This window comes from Epinephelus lanceolatus, chromosome 7, assembly GCF_041903045.1.
Source record: "Epinephelus lanceolatus isolate andai-2023 chromosome 7, ASM4190304v1, whole genome shotgun sequence".
Lineage (NCBI taxonomy): Eukaryota > Metazoa > Chordata > Actinopteri > Perciformes > Serranidae > Epinephelus > Epinephelus lanceolatus.
In genome coordinates, this window is record NC_135740.1 from 38,585,620 (window position 1) to 38,608,516 (window position 22,897).

Genomic DNA, 22,897 nt, shown 5'->3' on the forward strand with positions numbered 1-22,897 from the left:
TTTTGTTAAGTACATAACTCCACATGTGTTCATTCATAGTTTTGATGCCTTCAGTGAGAATCTACAATGTAAATAATCATGAAAATACAGAAAACGCATTGAATGAGAAGGTGTGTCCAAACTTTTGGCCTGTACTGTATATACAAACACTCAGTCATACACCACCCTGACGTGCTGTACACACACACTGACGTTCACAGACACACACGCCATGACAAATACGCTCACACCGTGATGAAAGCCTCCTCTCTCAGTTGTGATTACTCTCTCACCTTCGCTTCATGCTGCCCAGGGACATGTGGGAGTAATCCAGCTCAGGCAACAGTTTTATCCGGAGCCTGAATCCAATGCATTACATGTACATCACATATCCAGTGAAGAAGTAATTTTCAAGGGTAAAACAAAAGTAAAAACTGCTGGAGCTGTTCTAAAAAAAATCTGGGACAGAAATTAAGAAGCATAATGGATCTACAGGGAGTTTCACTGTACTGTGTTTGCATGCTCTGTCTTTTTTACCTCGAAGGAGGTGTCATCGTCTGTGTGCACCCACTACTTCCACCAAGGAGGGGATGTTTTGGTTTGGTTTGTTTGTTTGTTTGTTTGTCAGCAGGATTACGGAAAAACTACGACCCCAGTTTTCATGAGACTCTGAGGAAGAGGGTAACATGGGCCAAGGACAAACCCATTAAATTTTGAAGCGGTTTTGAATCACAGGGCAGATACACTAATTATTTTTCACTTTCATTAACATTGTGAGATAGAACATTTGGCCTTGGTGGAATTAATTTCATACATCTTAAATTCTAATAGACGATCCTTATGTTGTTCTACTTGCACTGGGAAGTCAGATATTCCAAGTTCCCGGTCAGAAATTTCAACTTGAACGCCCCCTGAAGTTAGATTTCCGATTCAGAGAGTCAGACCAATCTCACCAACGCCAGCCTCATAGTTCAACATGGCTACTCCGCACATCAACACTAATCAAAGCTGCAGTAATGTATTGTTTTATAGCACGTCTGTCTTATTTTTGTATAATTGAAACAGTAGTACACGCAGTAATATCCAACTTCTATCTGTGGACATGTTGCTGTGATGCACAAAATACGGCCTAATGTGTTGTTATTAACTGGGATTGTTAACAGTGGCTAACTTGCTTGAACTGGCCTTGCTAACAACCATCTTAGTTTTCCGACATGTAGTACTCAAACATTCTCAACTCAGGTGTCACGTCATTCCCAGCTCCGACTTCCGAGGTAAATGTAATGCAGTATTTAATTTGCTTTTTTTGTCTGAGTCTTAAACCTTAATATATTGCATTAACTGTCATATAAAGCTAAAAGGGATTATTTTCTGTTGACTGACTAATCAATTAATAGACTGATAAACAAATTGTTGCAGCTCAAGTTCCTCTTAATCACTACTCTACCTGTTTCTTAACTGTTATCCACACCCTGCTGACAAAAAGCTGATGTCCCCAGGTTGCACATACTCTCTAGAAATACAATCTGGCATTCAAAGTCAGTACACTGTCAACAGTCAGAGCCTTTCTCTCATGCAAAATGCAGTCACATATGGAAAACCCTGTCGCTGTCTGGGGAAACTCCAACACGTGAGTATTTACAAAACAGTTTAACAACTCTGGAAAAAGCAACAGTCCAGCCCTGACCAAAGGCTCTGGTTCCAGAGCTGCTGCTGCGCATTGAGGTGACCTCAACCACTGTATATCTCCTTGCTGTGCCTTAACTTCTAACTACGACCCCTTCCCACTGGAGATATGACATCCCAGGCCCCAGCAGCCAGTTTTTGCAGTGAACAATCAGCACACAACATCCTTTGCCTGCTACATACTAGGGTTGGGAACGATTAACCGATACGACCGGATTATCCGGTTTGACAAGCGAGAGATACGGCTACGTCGGTAGCAGCCTCCTCAATCGATACGAATCAGCCATGAATCCTTAGATGAATCGATTGTAGAGCCATGGATTCGGGTATCGCAAGACTAGCAATCGGGTGACTGACTTTAACAGTTTGCATCTCGAAAACAACGCAAGAGCCGGCGGCATGCTCCATAGCACACATTACAGACAATGATAATGGATGTAAACACCAGCGCCAGCTTGACCGGTGGAGATGAGGAACAGAAGCTAATGCTGGTTGGATAAACCAGGGAGCAGCCAAGCCACAGCAGAAACTAAAGGCGAATCCTGCCGGTTGTGGGTTGAACGCGGGGTCACAGACACAGACAGAAATACGTATTCCTGTCAAATACGGTTGCGCATGATAACGGCTTACCGGCAACCGACAGGCCCGGCTCCAGGTCCAAGAAGTCTTTGTCGGTGTCATGAATGCCCAGAAATACCAGGCGAACCGTGGCAGGACACAGGTATGTGACGTGTCAGAGGGGAAACGAGCCGTTCACATTTCCACAAACCTCACCGCACTTTAGGGACTGTTCTTTACTTGTCAGAGGAGGAGGGTGGCTGGTTGATTTTTATTTTATTTATTTATTTTATTTTGATCCCCCCTATGTTAATCACTTATTCATGCTGTTTTTGAAGTATGAATAAGTCAGTAAGTAATTTATTCCATTGAAATGTCATTGATGTATTATAGAAAAGTGATTCATCGTTTTATAAATGACAGAGTGTAGCAAACACAGAGAAATAGTCTGACATGCTGTCAGTGATAAGCTGCTAGTCATCACAGTCCATGATATCAACTAATAACAGGAGATGTCAGATTCTGCCCCTACATTGCATGTTATTATTTTTGTCGGCTTTATGTTTATATTGTACAGCGTTATGATAAACTTTATTCCAGACTCAAGTCCATATAAGATACATACAAAAACACAGACAATACCATAAAAACAACACAACAAGTAGGTTTAAAACACTTAAATTTTGCTTAAAGTTCACTTTACTTTAAGTTTAAAACTTCTTCTCATTTTTATATTGATCCCATCCAACAAAATGATGTTCATTCAGCAAGACTTTTTTTGGTCCATGTCTAAAAATAAATACATTTGACATGTGATTTTGTTGTTGTTTGACTTTTTATTTTATTTTTGCCAGTGCCATACAGCAACAATGCTTGGGGATGCGGTCTTTTACAAATTTGAAAATACTGTAAGAATGTCACTTTTATAGAATTTGCTTCTTTATTTTATAATGTATGATTAATGTGTACATCAACAAATGTTAACCATAGAATCGTATCGTTCCTACACTACATTCTGTATTAAAAATATATCGTTTTTGAATCTTATCGTAACCCGTGTATCTAGATACGTATCGAATCGTCTATCACAAAGAGATTCCCAACCCTACTACATACTGGTAACAAGGCAACAAGGCCCCATGGGCATAAACTGAATCACAATCTTTGTTTATGATAACTTCTGGGTAGAAAACCTGATCGTCACATACAAAAACTGAAACAGTGCTGAGCAAACGCTGCCTAAATTAGTCAGTTGTTAGCAACCTAGAAAAGGCGCCACCCAAAAAAAGTTCACTATCACTTTAAGTTTACACCATATTCAAAAGTTTTTAAATGCTTTGCCTCCCCGTCAAGACAGCCCTCAGGCGGCTGTAGGAGACAGAGCAGATTGTCCGCTTAGCGGTTCAATCCACGTCCCCTTCAGTCTGCATGTCAAAGTACCCTTAAAAAGATACTTGAATAAGATACTGTGAGTGTGTGTGAATGTTTGTGAAGCCTTGAGTGCTCAGAGGACTAGAAAAGCGCTATACAAGACCAAGTCCCTTACCAACGGGAAAGGGAAACTTCGCAAAACACAGGAGTTGCTAATCTACCGCTGCCTCGATCAGTTAGTGTGTAAGGTAAAGCAGTGAAAATATTTCAAATGTAGCATACAATTGAAACTGATAGCCATTTTTAGGTGGCTAAAATATGAATCGCTGTGGTCCCTGTGCATAGCTGTATGTTGCTTTTCCTTTGTGCCGCTAGATTTGGTTTATTAAAGATGCTATCAAAGCAACACAGTACATAAAATTAGCAGAAACAACACATAGGTCGGCACATCTCAGTTAACTTTGAATCTTTAAAAGTTACAGTTACAGCTGAAAATGACTGCACAAATAAGCAAGTTTGCTGATTTCATTTATCTCTGCAACTCAATCAAATGCCAGTTGTCTACCTGGAAGTGATTGTTAGTGTGAGTGTAATGTCACTGTGATTGGCTTGGCCACCAGGTGCGTCAGTTCTGAGTCCCTGAAGGAGTTGTTAACCCCAAAAACATGACTGCCAGGGTTGCAGGGGCACAAAACCCCCAGCAATATGAGGTGCTAATTCTCAGAGGGTATAACTAACTCATTCTCAAAAAACAAACAAACAAAAAACAGTGAGAGGGCAATAATGAATGACACTGATAAATAACTGGGTATGTACACTGCATCAGTATTGCATGTGTTATGTATCATTAATATCTGCAAACAGCAGGAGCCACCTTTTGAAAGATGATGCTGCCAGGCAGAAGTAAAACAACATTAGGACCCACATTGTTTCATTTTACCCATCAGAAATACTTAGATTTCAAATTATCTTTTTCAAAATTAATGCAGCTTCCCCGAGTGGAAAACTAAATTTATTTTTCCCACAGCAGAAGAGGTCGGCGTGTTTGACGATTCAAGCAAGACTTTCATTAATTTAGTCCAAACAACGATTTGTGTTCTGCTAAAGTGGCTGGGAGAGTGGACAAACTTTGCAGCCACAGTACAAATTAGATGCAACTTTATTGATCCCTGTGGGTAAAGCGGGGTCACTGCAACAAAGGGCTATAGATTAAAGAAAAAGGAGCCGACATAGCACACTGAAGATAACAAATAATCTCAACAAAATGAACATCTCGAAGATAATAGTGTACAACGAAGAAAGCACTACAGTGTGTTCATCAGCATAAGGCAGACAGCACAAACAAGCTGACTGTCAACAAAAGCACTCGGACAATGCACAGAGTGCAAGTGTAAAATCCACGGGGGACATTTTGATGAGTTCAGTGCGTGTGTGTGTGTGTGTAAGTGGGGAAAGTAGGGATTAGAGCCCAAAACTGCTGAATGATCCTCTGCACAAGCTTACAGTAGAGACCTTTCTGCTTCACAGGGAAATCAAAAGTTTCTCTAAAAGCACCTCCAGTCTAAATTTCATCAGCTCCTCTGAATAAAACTTCAAATAGTATATATCTTGTCATTCTCGTGTGGCCTCAGAGTGATGGACAGCACTCTGAATCCAGTTTCTCAGAATTACTCGTTCTGCAGTTTCTTAATTGAGTTTTAGAAATTTCATGACAGGGTGATAAGCTGCTCCTTGGAGACTTCACCCCAACTGTAAATGTGAAATTCATAGTCTGCAGTTAAAAAAAAGGTCATCTGAAAGTTTCAGTATCAATTACGACCAAAAGTCACGGGTCTCATGAGATTCGCTCTGTTTCCGTAAACACAATACTTGGTATAATAAGACCTGTAGATCATTGCAATTAACCTTGGAGTGATCTTTTAGAGGAATGATAATGAACTAACTGTCTGTCAAATGTAATGAAGACGTGGAGCTTTCTACTTCGCCACATTGTGGTTTATTCACATTCAACTCATTAGGACCAGAAAACAGGCTCATTTGTGCAAACTCAATCCAGCTGCTATACCTTTGCCCTCTCTGTTCGCTCTGATTCAACATTCACATGGCAGGTTCACCACACTGAAGACTGGCCCAAACCAATTAGCAGGAAGTGGAATATAAAACTCTTCACAGACAATGGGTATCAAGGCTGACTTCAATTACACGCCTATAGGGATGCCACCAGAACCGATACATCAGCATCAGGTTGATGCCAAAATTCTGAAAATATGATGGTACTTGTTTTTCTCCCCTCCTGTAGGTACCAGGGATGCAATTACTCCGGACCTGAAAGTGTTACAGTCTATACATCCTTTTTAATGAGGAGTAAGTTGTGACCTATTTGTAGCTGGTACAGCCATTAAGGTCAGTAGTAATTTAATTCCCAAGAGCTAATGACAAACTATTTTAGCAGTACTACGTGTGCCAGGAGACTAGGCACAATGTGATTTTGCCAAGTAGGACATGCTCCTGGATCAACGTCCCACATTTCATTCCAGGGCCAACATTGCAATCATCCTATTTGCTTCTTCCGAGCTAAGCTAGTTTTCCAAATTCACGTTAAAACAATTAAACACAGTGCACAGTAACCCTAAACAAAAACCTTATAAGCAACTGCAGGGTCAGCAAGTTAGCTTGCTAACTAGGCTTGTTAGAATATTAGCAAGTTAGCTTGCTGTCTAACAAGTAACAAGTAAGCTTGCCAACAGACTAGGATATTAGCGAGTTAGCTTGCTGACTAGGCTCTCTATGCTAGCAAGTAAGCTTGCCAGTAGAATAAAATAGTGTTCATTAATATTAAGATTAAGGGTAATGTCATTTTGCAGTTGCAAAGATCTGCTAAAGACACATTTCCCTCCTTTTTAATAGCCTATTCAAAACTTTTTCTTTTTTTTTTTTTTGCAAGACTGCAGTGATCCTGTTGAATGTCGACTATCACTGCCATGTTGACCCTGGATAATTTTTAATCAAGAACCATTGTTATCATCTCTACCTGCATAATAGTTTGGCAAGCTTACTTGTTAGCACAGCATACTATAAACTCGCTAATATTGAGGTCTATTGTCAAGTTAACTCATTAGCATAGCCAAAATAGTCTAAACCTGCAGTGGCTTACAAGGTTTTTATTCAGAATTACTGAGGGTTTTGTTAAATTGTATTAACTTCAACATTGGAAAATTAGCTTGGCTCTGAAGAAGCACAAAGCACAAACAAGTTTTGACGTGCAGGAGCAGCACACTGATGATGTCAGAGGGATGTTGATCCAGGTGCATGACCTACTGCCAGAGACTAGAGTGCTCATACACTCATTCACAATACTTCACTACCCCTTAACAGAAGTACAGTAAGCAGTAAGATGTCACACAAATGAGTTCTGTCGAGCTACCTGCCAAACATTTCTGTCCTGTTATCATTTGATTTTAAAGCAGTAAAATTGTGTTGTGGATATTGTGTTTTTATAGGAGACATTAAAAAACATACCAGAACAGCACATAACAGCTTCATGAGAGCAGCATGGTGTCACTCAGTGTACCCTTTTTTTTTTTGTAGTGTCTCCATTAATAAAGAGAGCCATCCACAGCTATTCACAGAAACACTCTGTTTTGAAGTACTGCTGGGGAGGGACTCATTTGGAAAGGACCTTTGTATCCCAGGAATAAATACTTAAAGCAATAACCCAATTTATTTTACTAAAAGTGGATTTCCACTCTTCTACTGACTCTAATTTGCCGTATTCATGTTTGTGAACATACAGTCAGGAGCTTTTTCTGTTAAAAAAAGGACTGGTGTACAGGTAGTACAAGACCAGAATCACCAACAACTAGCATAAATTAAAACAAACAGAAGCTGAAGCTGGTGCAGTGCTTGAGCCATTAGACAAAAAAGAGAGTGCTAAAACTCAAACTTCAAGAGAAAATCCAAAGAAAAAGATGTCACAGTGTAGATCACTCTGTCTGTCTTAAAGATTTGAAGATTTTGCTCACAGATAAAAGCTGTTGGAACAAATCCCTCTAACCAGTGACAACAGACTATTATAATCGCTTTGCCGGCACAACACAAGTCAGTAAATCTGTACAATAAGAGCAAATCTATCTGTCTTTATGTTGAGCTGGAATCTAAATCTTCCATCTGACAGCCATATAGTGGCTGATAGACCCCAAAATACACCAACACTTACCTCAAGAAAGAAAAGAACAATGTAAACGTGTTTTTAAAGTATCGCTCACAGTGTTAATTATTAAAAGAAAGAAAAAAGGTCTTCAGGGAAATCAGAGATGTTCTTTCTCATCTCGGCTGGAGGAGCGTGTCGGTGTCTTGTCTGACTGATAGCAGCTAGTCTGGCAGTGTTACACCGATGGGAACGAGAGACAAAGTAAACTAACCTGTCTACATGTCATGGGCAGACAGCGTGTTGTTAGTGATACTGAAGAATTAGGACCACAGCAGCATCTTACTGGGCTGAAGTGGCATTTGCAGGTATGTTTCTATTAATGTGCTGTAGCTGAGCAGCTCATTAATTATCTATCCTGCAAACTGACATTAGCAGAACACTTTTTGTTCATTCAACAAGCTGACATGATGGACAATGCGTATGATCATGTTTGTAAGTCAGATAAGAAAGTGACTTTAGCAGGAAAGCTAATGTGGTTTGTTGTTCAGAGTCTGTGGCTCATGTGTTGTGTAGCTGCTTTCTAACTCAGTGTGAAAATGTGGTCTTCCTATTTGACAGTCTCTCCAGGATTTTGCTTGCTTTTTTGTGATTGTTGCTGCCTGAGATACCGGATTTCATGGCGGCCTTTCTAAAAAACTGCAATGCACGTTGTGACGTTTTTAGGCTTCTTTTGTCAACGAAAATGAGGGGGCAAGTGAAAACTGCATAAACAGTTGTGATGCTATCTCAGACTGGAGCCTATTATTATGAGCATTCAATGTCTCCCTCAGAATTAGAATTTAGCTGTTGAGCTAGCCCTCATTCAACCCAGTGCTGAAAGACCGTCTCCTTTAGCCACTTTCCTTCTGCTGTCTCTGCCTGGTTAGCACAAGCTAACACAGCAACAACGGCTAACATCCCACATCAAGCTGTTAAACAGGCCAAACAAACTCCAACCATCACTGAAACTGCTCAACTTTCAAGCGCCAACATTTCTGCTTTCTGATTTGATTGGCTGTGTTGAAATAAGGTCTCCATCTACTTGAACAGATACTGAACAACGTTCTGTTGGATTGATGTAAAACTTGGGAACTCTATCATGAAACCAATAAATACAATATTATCATTTTTCTGTCATTTTTTTTCTCAAAGGAGAACAGAGCACATACAGTATGTATGCTGTGGCATTAAAAAAAGTACTTGACTCCAGTTTTACTTGTGGGAGGAGACTTAAGAGCTGATGTTTAGACATCTACTGCAGTAATCATAGGTGTAGATTTTTGGGGGGAAGCAGGGGAAATGTCCCCCTCAATATTCAAACATGCGAATTTGTCCCCCCTTCCACCCAAATAAAAGCATGGAACCAGCGGAGGACTTTTATTTTTAAGGAAAAAAAGACATTTCCACCATGAATTGATTAAGAAAAATTCACTAGAATACAAGAAATTAAGAGTCTGATGCTCAATCTTTCCTAGAGGGAGGACCGAGGACTGCAAACTCCCCTTTTCATTTGTGTCTCCCTCCTCCTTTTTGAAATGAAACCTACACTCTTGTCAGTAATGACATAATTTGAATAAAAACATGTTTCATGTCTTTGTGGCAGCCTCTTACCATTCACTTGAAGAGTGTGAATCTGAAAAAGTTTCTCGTAGCCATCAGCATGACAGGTGTAGTTGCCCATGTGGGTCGTGGTCACCTTGGTGATGTACAGTGAGCCATCATCCCCAAAGTCCTACCAGAGAGATAAAGAGAGGAAAAAGTGTTAACGGCTGACAGAAAGTATCAGTGGTTTTGTTCCAACAGTGCAGCAGTGATGTTTGAAGGTGGAAGCTGGAAATGAACAGTTTCAATGTGAATGAAATGAGCCTGCAGCGTGCAGATGAGACGATAAACATGTTTCATAGCTAAGCAAATGAAAAATATCACAACTGTCCAAAAAGGCACACTGTAGAGCAATGTCCATCAATCTCAGTCAGAAGTTGAAGCCATTTGGTGCCGAAGAAAACAAATGAGGAAAATAACTGTTAAAATTCACAGTTAAGAAAAATAGTTTTCTGGTTCGTGTCATTTTTCCAATCAGAGGAAAGTGATCTGATGGAAATGGTCTCAGGCTATAATTGATTAGCATAGAAATTACACAGTGTTAGCTGCTTTCAAAACAGAAACATGGAAATATAGTGCTGCAGACACACAGTCAATCAAAATAACTTCTGCTGCTCAGTTTAAATGTCACTGTCACTGAAAAGGCCAGAATGATGGTTGTTGCACGTCCATCAATATACAAAACATGTTGCACTTCAATGATGCTCTTCGATTCTCAGGTGGCCTCTTCAAAGCACAAAACATGTAATTAAACCAACACCTATCGATGAGGTGAACTTATGTAGGGCTAACTGAAACATGATTATTTCATGCTATGTTGTGGTCGTTGAGTCCGTAAACACAAAGAAAATGGTGCTGAAAAGAGAGCAAACTGAAGAGTAAGTTTTTCAGCCGTGGCACAGAGAGAAGCCCCCAAAGCTAATGAGCCCACTGCCGGTGTGCCGGTGTGATGAATCCATCTGGCAAAGGGTGAATGTGTGCCACCTTAATAAGATCACACTGCAGTGAAAAAGCCATCTTGGCAAGTCATTGAAATTACTTTTTTTTGTATTATATGGAGTGTTATGGTGATATTATGTTCATACAAATATAATACCATGAATACACTGCGTGAAGAGGCAGGGGGCTGATCGTTTCCAACAAGAAGTCAACATTCTCTGTTTTGGTTCAAAGTAAAAATGTTTTAAATTCTACTTCTTCTTGCAAAGTTAAGAATAAAACCTATTTGTCAAATCTCCTGTGAATCATAAATACTCGAGAGTAGTCTAAGCTGGTGAAGAGCAGCCTGTCGGGGTCTTAAATAGCTGCAGTGCAGAGACAGAGGTGAGCATACACCTTATGAGAAATGATTTTTTATGACGGTGGAATACAGTATTGGCCATATCTGAAGCTAAATGTAATTCAGATCCCGTCTCTTCCCTGCTCAAGTAAGACTTTATTTTGTTTTCATTTTAGCCACATTTCTATACTTTTCTCCCTGTTTGTAGCTTAGTACTTTAGATTGTCATGTGTTAGTTGCTTGTTTTTCACCAGAGGCCCCACGATATGATACGATACGATACGATCACAATACATGAGTCACGATCCAATATTACTGTGATTTGAAATGCGTTGCAATATGCTGATGTGATAAAATATACCGCAAGGTATTGTGATTTATTATCTTTTTTCGACTGTAAATTGTGTTTATGGTTATTACAGACACCGCTAACGGCTAACGTTAACAGCTAACGCTTAGCCCAGCTAATCTACGATAATCATGTTATTTACAAAACGTGCACACAGAAATAGTAACGTTCAGTCAATCAGTACGTTTACATGCACAGTTTAATTCCACTTTTAATCGGAATGAAAGGCCATTCCGATTAAAAGTGGTCATGTAAACGGTCATTCCGATTGAAAAACGGTCATTCCGATTGCAAATTAAATCCGATTAAAGGGGGTGGTTTATTCCGTTCGTCATTCCGAATGAAAGAATTTTGTGTGCATGTATACACTCATTCCTCTTTAAGTTCATTCCGGTCTTTCTGCGCATGCTCGTTTCATTGCCCTTCTGGCGTGATGACGTATATAGCGCGCATAGCAACGGGCTGCATAGCAACGGGCTGAGATAGAGCAGTCGGACTTGTTGCACTCACCAGTTTCCATTCGCCACAGCACGGTCTTCTACCTCCCTTCTTCGACCTTCTACCTCCCTTCTCCTCCTCAACAGATGAAGCAGAACAAGGTTGTTGTCGTACTGCTGCTTCAAGAATATAAGCAAAACAAGCCCGGAGAAGGCACTAAGAATGGCGTCGTCAAGCATCTTGTTATCCGGAGCAAGGACTACAGTGTTTTCTTCCGGTAAACGTAAACACGTAACATCCGCCCCGCCCCCTATCCAATCAGAAACCTTCCCTGCCCCAAACCTTGCACAGACCTGAATAAAGGCGATTGAACTGATCTCCCATGTAAACCCTCATTCGGAATGAGTATTTCCCATGTAAACTACCTGGAAAGACTTCAGATTTATTTCATTCCGAATGAGAAGCCATCATGTAACCGTAGCCATTGTGTTTATAGACTTAACAAACATCAGATTAGTCTACACGGTGATATAGTGACGTGAAAAATGTGATTGATATATAGCTAAACTCTGCTGGTTTTCTACCCGAAGTATTGGTAAACAACACGGCGATTCCCTGGGGGCACCGCCGGAAGTGAAGGGTGTGAGCGATCGCCGAGGCCCCTGCACTTCCGTTAGTCGAAAAACTGGCTATGCCTCCAGAGGTAAAGGAAGAAAAAAATTTTTTTTTTTTTTCTTACCGATGGATTTCCAGATTGGTTGATATCTAAAAGGAACAGGGTGTAAGATTTGGGGGATTTAGTGGCATCTAGTGGCCAGAACTGCTGACTGCAACCAGCTGAAACTTTTTTGCGGTTAAAAATTTGTTCAGTGTTTATTGTTCAGAAGGTTTTTACTGTGAGCTGAATTATTGGCAGACTCTTCCACTCCAAGAAAAACAATATGACCCGGTGATTAAAAACACTGAAGATGGCAGTTTCACATTTTAAATAAATTGTATTGTCTGACACTCTCATTGTCTGGTCAGGGTCTGATAACAACAGTGGCTGATGCAAAAACATGAATTGCCACTCCAAGAGCCAGTGTTTGGTTTGTTCATTCTGGGTTACTGTGGAAACATAGGGCAATCATAGCGGCAATTATATGTAGACATAAACAGCTCATTTTAGAGTAACAAAAACACAAAGATTCTTATTTTCAGGTGATTATACACTAAAGACCACATACTTATTATATTCCTTTTCTGCTGAGATATCCCCTAAATCCTACACACTGGACATTTGAAGGTATCGAGCAAGGACACCCTACTCTGAAAGGTTACTAAGCAGTAGTGAGATACTTGATAAATGTGTCTTTTTCTTCTCTTTTATCAAATAATTGTTTTACTCTTACACTGGTCTCGGTGTAATAATCAGTCTGATTTAATGTTAGAATCAATTTTTCACATAATTCTCAAAATACTTAAAACTTTATTGGAAATACAAATCGTCTCTGAAGATTAAATTTGTTCCTTAATTTGAGGGAAAAAATGAAAATCGATATCAAATTATGTAACGATTTTTTAAGCAGAGAGATTTTAGCGCATTAACTAAATCAAGTGATTATATTATAAATCTCAAGGGATAACTTATGAACAAAAGATCTGCCTGTGCTCTCAATAATAGGTTTCACCACTTTCCAATGCAGAGCGGCTTTTCAGGAATGAACAAGCTCCAGCACTCAGCCTTCATTAGAGTCTTCTTCAGTGCCCACTAACTTGATGAAGGCCAAGTGCCAAAACGTGTTTGTTCCTGATTGCTGCCATGCATTAAAAAAACATTCAAATTTCTTTAGCGGCGTGAACTTTCACTCTTAAGAATGTCCATGAGTCTGCCCCCGTGCTCCTCGCTGCTTATAACTGAACACAGCATTCATTTATTAAAAACAGAGTCAGCCTTAATTACCAGCCCTCTTTCAGAAAAGTTCATAACAAGAAAAGCGCCTTTTCTCATTTAGTAGCTTTTAACATTTTGATCACATCTCTGCTGGCTGTTTACATCTTGGCATTCAGCTTCTACTTACACGTCTACAGACAAGTGAGGAGAGTCAGCCATCGTGTTTACAGACACACAGTGTGTTTATCAGTTCGTCCCGGTGTGCTCCGATCTAACCTACGAGCTCGGTAACGGCTCGAGCTGAGTGAAGCATCAGAGCTTCACAATATGAGGGGAAATCGATGGTGCGTTTTGGCCCCTTGGGCTGAGAGCATATTGTGTCACCTTCTTAAATGAAAAATGAATGGGGGGAGAAATGAAACTCAGAGGGGTGGAACGAGCCGCAGCGCAGGCTGTCGACATGATTCCTCCACCTCACCTCACCACCCTCACCTCAGCTATCAGCAGCACCCAGCACCCAGCTCTCTGCAGACAAAGCAGGCCGGTGTACAACTACTCAGAGGGAAGGGAGACAAGGGCGGGTAGAGGTGGATTTACAAATAGGCCATAGCCCTCAAGAAACTATAATTAATAAAGCTGTCAGTGGCAGGTCACCTCTGAAAGGACACTAAAGAGCCACCTCATTGGATAGCTAACCTCTGGTGGTGACGAGGCATTTCAGAAAACGGCCTTTTGAAGAAGTTTCAAGACTTATGAAACTCTGTGAGAGGAACACAACAAGCTGAGTGAAAATACCCTGAGGTGTGATAGGAAGGTAGTTCTATATTGAGGCAACACAACTAAAAATAGGAGGTAGCGTGACATTAAAGAGCAGATTTCCCAAAACTGCAGAAATCACATTTTCTCACTCCGCTGGTTTCTAAACACAAGGTGTGTTTCCAGCCACCTTCTTTAATTAGCATTTTCAATTTGAACATTAAAAAAAAAAACCTGAGTGAAAACAGAAAATTAAAAAAACAAAACAAAAAAAAAAAACCCTGAAAATATCACCAAAAAAAGCTTTAATGCTTAGGGGAGGTGGAAAATTGGTGTATCAATAAAAGTTAAATGCAACTGAGAGCAATGGAAACAGATTGCGCAAGTAAATGATGACGGTCATGACGCGCCGCCTCCGGAGGCTTTTAACATGCTTATGTATGCTCAAAAGATTTATACCATAACTCTTCAGAAAGCACCAAGCTTTAGTATTAGTGTTCAAAAGTCTCTATTTCCATTGTCCAGTATGCTCTCTGTTACTATACATCCATTGTTTTCCTTCATTTGAAGTTTGACTCTCTGGAATCACTCTTTCATTTTTCCACAAATATGATAATATTTCTTTAGGGGGTGCAGTTAGTTACAGTGTGGGCTCCATGTTTACTCTGACAGCTTGTTGGACCATCACAAAGGGGCGGGGCTTAGTGAAAGGTCTCGATGAACCAAACTTTGCTTAACAGTAGTGGATGGAAAATCATATAAATTTGCATTTCTTATTGCAGATTTTCTAAAACTTTGCTTAAAATTTGTGCCACATAAGGAAACATAATGGAAACAAAACTATATTATAACTATATTTTTCAGTTTTGTGTGCTGATGTTCTGAGAGTTCTGCCTCCACCTCAATATAATGGAGCTAAATGTTATTTTATTTCTGTTCTGTTTCTCAGTTTTGAAAAATGACATTTGAAAAAAGAGCAGCATGTGTTTTCTGATAAACATGACTCCCCATTACTCTGCATGCATCATCCACGGCCCTCATTGTCAACAGTTTCCACTGGAACTATTTTTAACCAACACTCTCAACAAAACTTGTTGATAATGTTCAATTACTAACAGGGACAGTTCCTGGTGCTGGTAAATTTATTTATTCAATGCTGTGAGCATCAGAAACAAAATTCTGTTTACATAAATGAGCCACACTGTTGCACTGGATGACATGTTTTTTTCATTACTATGAGTGCATGTATTTTGCCCGGCTGTTTGGTAAATTATTTAGCCTTTAAAAAAACGTATAATTTGTCAACTGCGTTTGGAGGGTTCAATCTTCAACAGGAATGAAAGTACTTGAGGCTGAGAGCTACAGACAAGCTGTGGAAGTCAGAGCGTTGAGCGATGGATAAACATGTGGTCGGTTTTGGTCTTTTTTCACAGGATTTGTTGACAATAACAAAAATATACTAATATATCACCAGCCTAATCCGTTATCCTCTGCTTTAACCAGATTATTTGTTCTGGATGAAAATGATGCAGTTGCTGTAAAATTCGTTTGCAAAAAGGAAAAACATAGTGTTCAACTTATTTGATGTCCTCAACCTGTGCATTTCAGATAACAGCATGGTGCTGCTATCTGTTGTGGGCACCTCACTAGCTTTGCGGGCTTTTTGTGAATGTGGAAAAAAAGAGTGAAGCAATGTCAGTCTGTTGTGATGAAAAAACTAAAAACACCCTACCTGGGACGGGATCTGTTGGGGAGTAAAACAGAGGTCAAACATTAAGACGTTTAGTTCAGTAGTTCAGCAGTAAAGCATAAGAAACAGATTATAAGGCAGACAGGTGACAACACTGCAGGTGCTGTGGTCAGGAATGAAACACATGTTACAGACAATGTACAGTAACTACCTGAGTAGATCTAATGTCAAGATACTATAAATGTAGTACAGATGAGTGCATGACTGTGGCTCTGGGCTCCCACACCACATGATTAATTCAACAAAATCACCCCTCTTGATAGGAGCTGGAGATATAAAAACAGGCCACTGTGAATTCAGTATGATTCACGTTATCTGCTTTATAATGTTGCACAGCTTCATGTATTTATCCTCTGGAAACGGCACAGGAGGAATACAAATCAGCATCACACGAGGTGGTGCACACTGATCAGAATTGAATGTATACATTATAAATGATCACATACATTTAATGCTACACATTGTACACCTCCACAAGGCAGAGATAATGTGAAACCCACCAGAACAAGGTACCAATGCATTATGGGAGATAAAAATACATCTTCCAAAGGACGAGATAAGAAAGATTCAGCTTGGATTAAACCACGTCCCTCTTTACATCTCTTCCTAATGAAGCTGCAGGCTTCAAAACATGTTTTCTATTTTTAATAATTTCATGTTTTTTCATGACTGTGTTCATAGATGCTGCTGCTTAATGAGATAAATATATATTTTTAAAGCCTTTGGAAACACAGCTTGAAATAGTAAAAATGCATATATTATATCAAAGTCGAGTGTCTCATTAATCATCCACAAAAGTCTGAGTGAAAATAACCATTAATAACTATTAGAAAACCTGGTTTAAAAACAGCTCATTTTGCTGTTTAGACCACTTGCCAGGACAGAGTGGGCGTGGCAGATAACGCTCTGACTGACAGCTCCCTTGTTTTGATTGACATCTCCCTGGCTCAGTAATGGCTGCCACAAATTTAATCCAGCCGTACATGTTTGAGCCCTCTAATGATTCAGAGGACGAAGCAGAAGCTGAAAATGATTCCTTTCAGGTGGTCACTGAATGGTAAGTTTCAAAATGTTTTGTGATTCATATTACTGTTACTTCGTAGAATAGTTAGCATAACTTTTACATGCAATGTTACGGCCGGGCTCCACCGGCTGCAAACGTACAGCGTAGTGTCGCGGCGTATTCATTTGGGCTCCACTGACTGTGTACGGAAGCGACACGTAGAGAAGCCAGCGGGGTTGTTTACCGTTTGCTGAGCCGAGAGGCTGCATGTAGGCTGCATGAAATGTTAATGCATTTTCCACCTAAATTATTACATATATTTGAGTTACGGATAAACAATAGAAGAGCCGCTTAAATAGAGTTGTTGCGCCGCTCTCGTTGCCGGTGGAGCCGCTGTAATTGATTAATGGGGGCGAGCTGCTACGGGACTCGCGCTGCAGACGTGCCCGGTTGAGCCCGGCTGTTACCTGAGATGAATGACAACGTGAGGCTAGCGCTTTGCCTTTCTTCATTGAGATATGTTTTCATTGAAAACATAAATCTGCTCCGTTGTTCTGATAATAGCCTTTTTCATTCAAACACATCCAGTCTTAATAGATTAAATATGTCTTTACTTTGACACACACACACACCGACCGTCAAAGCGGGAGAGACCGGTGCCGGCCGGCCGTCTCTCTGGCGTTTTACTGAAGTATTGGCCCGCCTCAAATAATGTTCCCCTCTGGCTAAAATTGTGTTGTTTCCCACAGCATCACCTCCGCGATTGGGGATATGTTTATGCGTAGCAAAGCTAACTGCTTGGGGTTGGGGTTAGGGGTGAGGAAGGGTGCACATTACGTCCCCTCCCCACGAGTCGACACGGGCACCGGGCCCGGGGGGCAAGCCCGGCCACTCACAAGCCGCCTCTTCCTGCAGCTCCACGTGCTGCAAAGGCTCGGATTGTCCGGGCTCTGGAGCCGGTCAACCTGATTCGAGTGCTGCTGGGAGCCCGCCGGAGGCAGAGCCTCCGCTGGGTCGCAGCCGAGCGGTTCAGCCAGTTTACGATCTGTATTTTCTAAACATCAGACTAGAAAGAGGAGTTGGCTCAGACTCAAAGAGGCAGATTTAGCTGGAGCAGAAAGATTTTGTTGCGCTGCCACTGGGAGGCGGGATGAGACAACTGACTGATGATTTATGATTGGTTTGGAATTTATTGCGTAATAAATCTCAGAGATAACCATGGCCCAATCAAACCCAATTTCAAGAATGTACAAAAACTTAAAAGACAGATATTTCGAATTTGGATGGAAACAGATTTCTAATTGTTTTACATGTTTAATATTATGTACATAAGACCCTAAATTACATAGTTAGAAGGCTATTGTGGATTTGGGTTTCCAGAGGCTTTAATGGTAACCTTGCAAGCTGACTCATCCATGGACATGTTACCACATGAAGTAGCTGCTTTAAACAAACTTCACAATCTTCCCACAAAATAAACTTTGACATTGTTGGATTTCCAAACTTTTAAAGAATTACAAAATATCAAATGCATTTTTCATCTTCACCATTTCCAGGACCACGAAATCAGTATCCCAAAACGCAAACATGAATGTATACGCGCGCGCGCACACACACACACGCAGACATGCACACAACACAACTGTGTCTTTGGCTCGTCCACTCAGGGAGGATTGAAATACTGACAGCCTTGGATGATGATGCAATAGCCAGCAACTGTCAACTTCATGGAATTACAGTAAGCTGCTTTGTCAAAATTTAGAGAGGCTCTATTGAACTCCGGGATACAAGCGCACCACTGGGATTAATGTGCGATTCACTAAGTCTGAATGTCGACAAAATTTCTAAAATAACCACATTGGAAACTGGGAAGGACTGCAAGATTAGACTGCATAAACCTCCCATGTGTACTCACAGGAATATGACTCTAATTAAGGCTGGCAGTGGATGCTCACAAATATTAACAGCCTGCAATTATACAGAAATTGTCTGCAAGGCAATTTAGAATTAGTCTGTGGATGCCAGGTGCAGACGAAATCCATTCTCCTCTCTGGAAGGGACAACAATGATTGACTGGAAGTCTGAGAGCCAAAAATAAATCTAGATTAAGCCGGCACTGGTGTGCAGCTAATGTTCCATTGGTACTTTCTCTTGGTGCTGCGTGGTTTGCACACAGTTTTCTGATGAGCCATGAGAGACTCCCGCTGATTCACTTGCTGGTGGTGTTCGCTGTTCTGGAGGTAATCTGTGCACTAGAGGTTGTAAACTCAGGCTTTGTTAGACACCGACAAAAAAATTAAATCTGACAATCGCAGACCTCCAGGGTCAAAGTACAGCGAGTTCTCTCAGTCTGAGGAGACAGATAAGTCCCTGTAGTAGTTTAACGTGGTCTCACTTCATGAAGCTGCACTGGCATCAGCCCAGCACGCTGTACGTACCACAGAGACACAGGAAAGGTAATTTTATGCAGCAACATTAAATACAGGCAACATAAAGATCCTGGGGGTACCAAAGTGGTTCGGGGTTAATTAAAATTCAAAGTGTTAGTTGCATCCTTCTTTCTGTTCTGTTCTCTATATGATGTATAACGCAATCTATCGGTTCTGTGGACTGAAATCAAATTTTGATGTTTTCTCCAGGAGTATGACGGTTGCGAGCCACAAAAGGCCAAGCTTTGATTGATTATCAGCACAGCCTGTTCTTCTTTCGACTGTCTCAATAAGGGGGAAAAATGAAGCCTGTGTGATTCCACAGTGAAAAGGTAAAAAAAATAAAATAAATAAAGACTGTCATAAAGTTCTGATGCAAAATTACAGCAACGCTCAACTATTTTATAGGATAATAGGTCAGTACGTGTCCTTGATCTGCATGTTGTCATTACGGCTGGAACAATGTCAGATTTTCACTACACGATTATCGTGGCCAAAAGAATTCATCACAACAATAATATCGTCTATAATAGTAATAATAATAACAATTCTTTCAGTCAAGTTCATCTTTAACTTTGTTCATTGTGCATTTTGTCTCTTTTTTGACAAATGAATTACTCTCAAAGTAAAAGTGTAGGGAGGTGGAGGGAGAGTCTGTAACCAGGGTGTCTACTAGTAACAGACACTTATATTACGACCTTTACAAGATAATTTTTCACCAAATTTAAGAGTGATTTTTGGACAAGTCAACTTATTCTTAGTCAAGCTTTGCAGGTAAGTATAAATGTAACCATATATAGTTATATATGTGGCCCTGTGCAGAGGTAGGTTTTATGTAGAAATATAGTTATCAGAGTGAGTCAGGTGAATGTACGTTTTGTCAAAAGATAAGTGATCCAGGTATAAAGTACAAAGACAGTATTAGGTACAGCGGTAGGTTAGAGATTTGGCATATCAGAAATGTGGACTTTCACACATAAGAGCTTGACTCATTTTGACGAAAACAAATTAAAGGTTTGAGCAATTAAATCAAAATGTTTGTGGCAATTAAGACCTCACAATTCAATTCAAATTTAAGTCTATCTAATGACGTTTACGGCCTAATATCTATAACAATTGAATTTAAGAAATTATAAGACTTTTACAGGACCTGCAGACACCTTGTGTAACTGTAACTGTACAAATGGGTACAAGAGGAGCAATTATGCTTAATGGATAGTGCAAAGGCAAACTGAGAACTGAAAGAAATGGAAATGATCTAAAGCCTCGGAAAAGAAAAAACGTTATGAGTTTGTCACATTACAGAAAAATGTGTCACAAACCAACCAGCCAAATTTGAATGATTAAAACAATTGCCTCATGTGTAAAGTTTTATCTCAAAATCACAAAAAAGAGCAGTAATTTCTGCTCTGAAATCCCGTGGCTATGTCCACTGAAGGGGCTAAAATGGAAGAACAAGACTTTTGTTCAGCGGTCAACCCAGTGAACACAAAGCATGTATTCCCTGAGCCAAAGAACCAGCAGCTGTGCAGCAACGGCCTCTCATTAACAGTTAACCCAGTGCACAATCATGTACACACATCTCCTAGAGAGCCGCTTTGCAGCAGCAGCCTCTTGGTCAGCAGCTAACAGCAGCTAACGTTAGCACAAAGCACACAACCACAGCAGTGAGCAATCACTGCTGGCAGGCCGAGTAGCTGATTCAGGCTGAAAGACTGAGTGTTTTATTCATGTATTAATTAGAATGAAAGTGCTAAGAGAGCTTGTGGAATGTAGCGATTCAACACTGTTCACACAGGGATTGAACGAGACGACACTGATGCTATGCGCTCTAACATTAGTTTGTAGGGGAAGGGTTATGTTAAGGATGGCTCCAGTGCATCATGGAATGGTGATTTCAGGTTAGCCCAAAAAATCAGGGACACAAAAACAGTGAAAAACAGGTTAACGGTCTGGCTTCACAAGATAGTATCTTATAGTTCACGTACATCATACGTGTGTTATTATCATGGTATCAATACTTAATTTTTCAGTACCACAGTTATCGTTAATGCCAGCGGGTAGAAACATCCCTAGCTGTCATTTTCCCAGCTACTGATGAACTTCACACAAAGCTTTTTGGGCTACGACGGATATACTGAACAGCATTTGGCAGTGGAGACTTTTATCCCCAGGCTGACATCTGCGTTGACAATACACCTGTGCAATATCTGATATTAGTCACCGGGAAACTGATGACTGTGCGTGAAGTTCAGACAGAGACCACCCCTGGTCGGGACACTGAACTCTGCTATGTGTCTTCAGGCAAAATCAGGAGATGAAACAGAAGCTCGTTCTATTGAATCCAAAAAAAAAAAAGAAGAACTAAAACAGTTCTTGGAAAAAAATATATGAAAGATAGATCAAAGCCTGCGTTGACCTTACAAGACCCCGCACCTCTCTATTCTCCTACAAATCCTCCAAAAGATATTCAGAGCGTTTTTTAAGGAATAATCTGACTTGACATTTCTTTTTTTGTTACACACAGCACTTGCATACATCTTCCCTGGCCTTGAATTGCTTAAAAGCAGTCATAATATATTATAAAAAATGACTGAAAGAGGCAAACGGTGGGAAAGCCGTTACTCTCATGTGCACGGTCTGAAAATCACTTCATGGCATTGACGCCGCTCCTTAATGGAATCACATGTCACCAACAACCAGAACCAGCGCACTAGTTTAGAGCCAGTTGATGGTGCCAAGGATGACTGGCGACAGCTGGGCGCCTCTTACTCATTTTAAGGGTCATCAACATTTAATGTTACATTAGTGGCTTTGCTGGGTCTCCCTTTATCTACTGCGACAGTGTTGACTTAATTATGCACAGCAGTATCACACTCATCTTGGTCAGCCCTGACACAAAGAGAGGGATCGAGTAAGGCGAGAAAGGTCTGCCTTCCTCTACCTCGCCACGTAAGTATCCATGCTCCTTTTGATGTGGATGAAAGTGACACAGAGGGCTGTCTGGGGCCGTGCATGCAGATTAACACACAGATGCACACATGCGCGCGCGTACGCACATACAGTCTTTCACCGAGTTGTAAAAGTAGGTCCTTCCTCTAGGGCTGAACCCCTTTGGTATCCCCCTTCATCTCCTTTCTTTGTCTGAAATCCCTGTCCCTCCCAGCAGTCTCTAAACACAGACACCAAGAACACAAACTGACATCCTGGATTACTGTCAGATCTACAACACAAAGCCGGCGCCAACAGTCAAATAAAATGTGCTGACAATCTGAGCCGCTGCCAAAAATATAAAGTTGAAATATGATGAGAGAGAAATATATGGTAAAATTATCATAGATTTACAGCTCCTGCTCTAAAAGTCATTAAGAACTGATGACGCTTCATGACATGAAAACACAATAATGAGACCTATGCACTATGTGTCATTCAACTATAGAGCCCATTATCTAACATCTACCCATCAATGATTACACTGACATGCACAAATATTCAGTTTTTTGCTCTTACTCCAAAAAGGACAATATTCAGACTAAACTGTTTACATGGCTGATATAAAACGACTGTTCCACTAATATTCCCGTTGACATGCAGCCGTACATTTTTACAATTAACATGTCAAAATATGGAAAAGT

General features: G+C 40.5%; 1 protein-coding gene across 2 annotated transcripts in view; it reads right to left on the bottom strand.

Moving 5' to 3' along the window:
* The window catches only part of fstl5 (follistatin-like 5), a 263,518-nt gene that overhangs the window by 69,355 nt on the left and 171,266 nt on the right, over nucleotides 1-22,897 (bottom strand). The window contains exons 8-9 of one of the 2 annotated variants that reach the window (XM_078169520.1): nucleotides 15,813-15,824; nucleotides 9,395-9,515 (exon numbers count right to left, since the gene is read on the bottom strand). In XM_078169520.1, the coding sequence (XP_078025646.1) occupies nucleotides 9,395-9,515; nucleotides 15,813-15,824 (133 nt within the window). The remainder of the gene's footprint in view (nucleotides 1-9,394; nucleotides 9,516-15,812; nucleotides 15,825-22,897) is intronic. The other variant, XM_033633126.2, reaches the window with a different exon arrangement.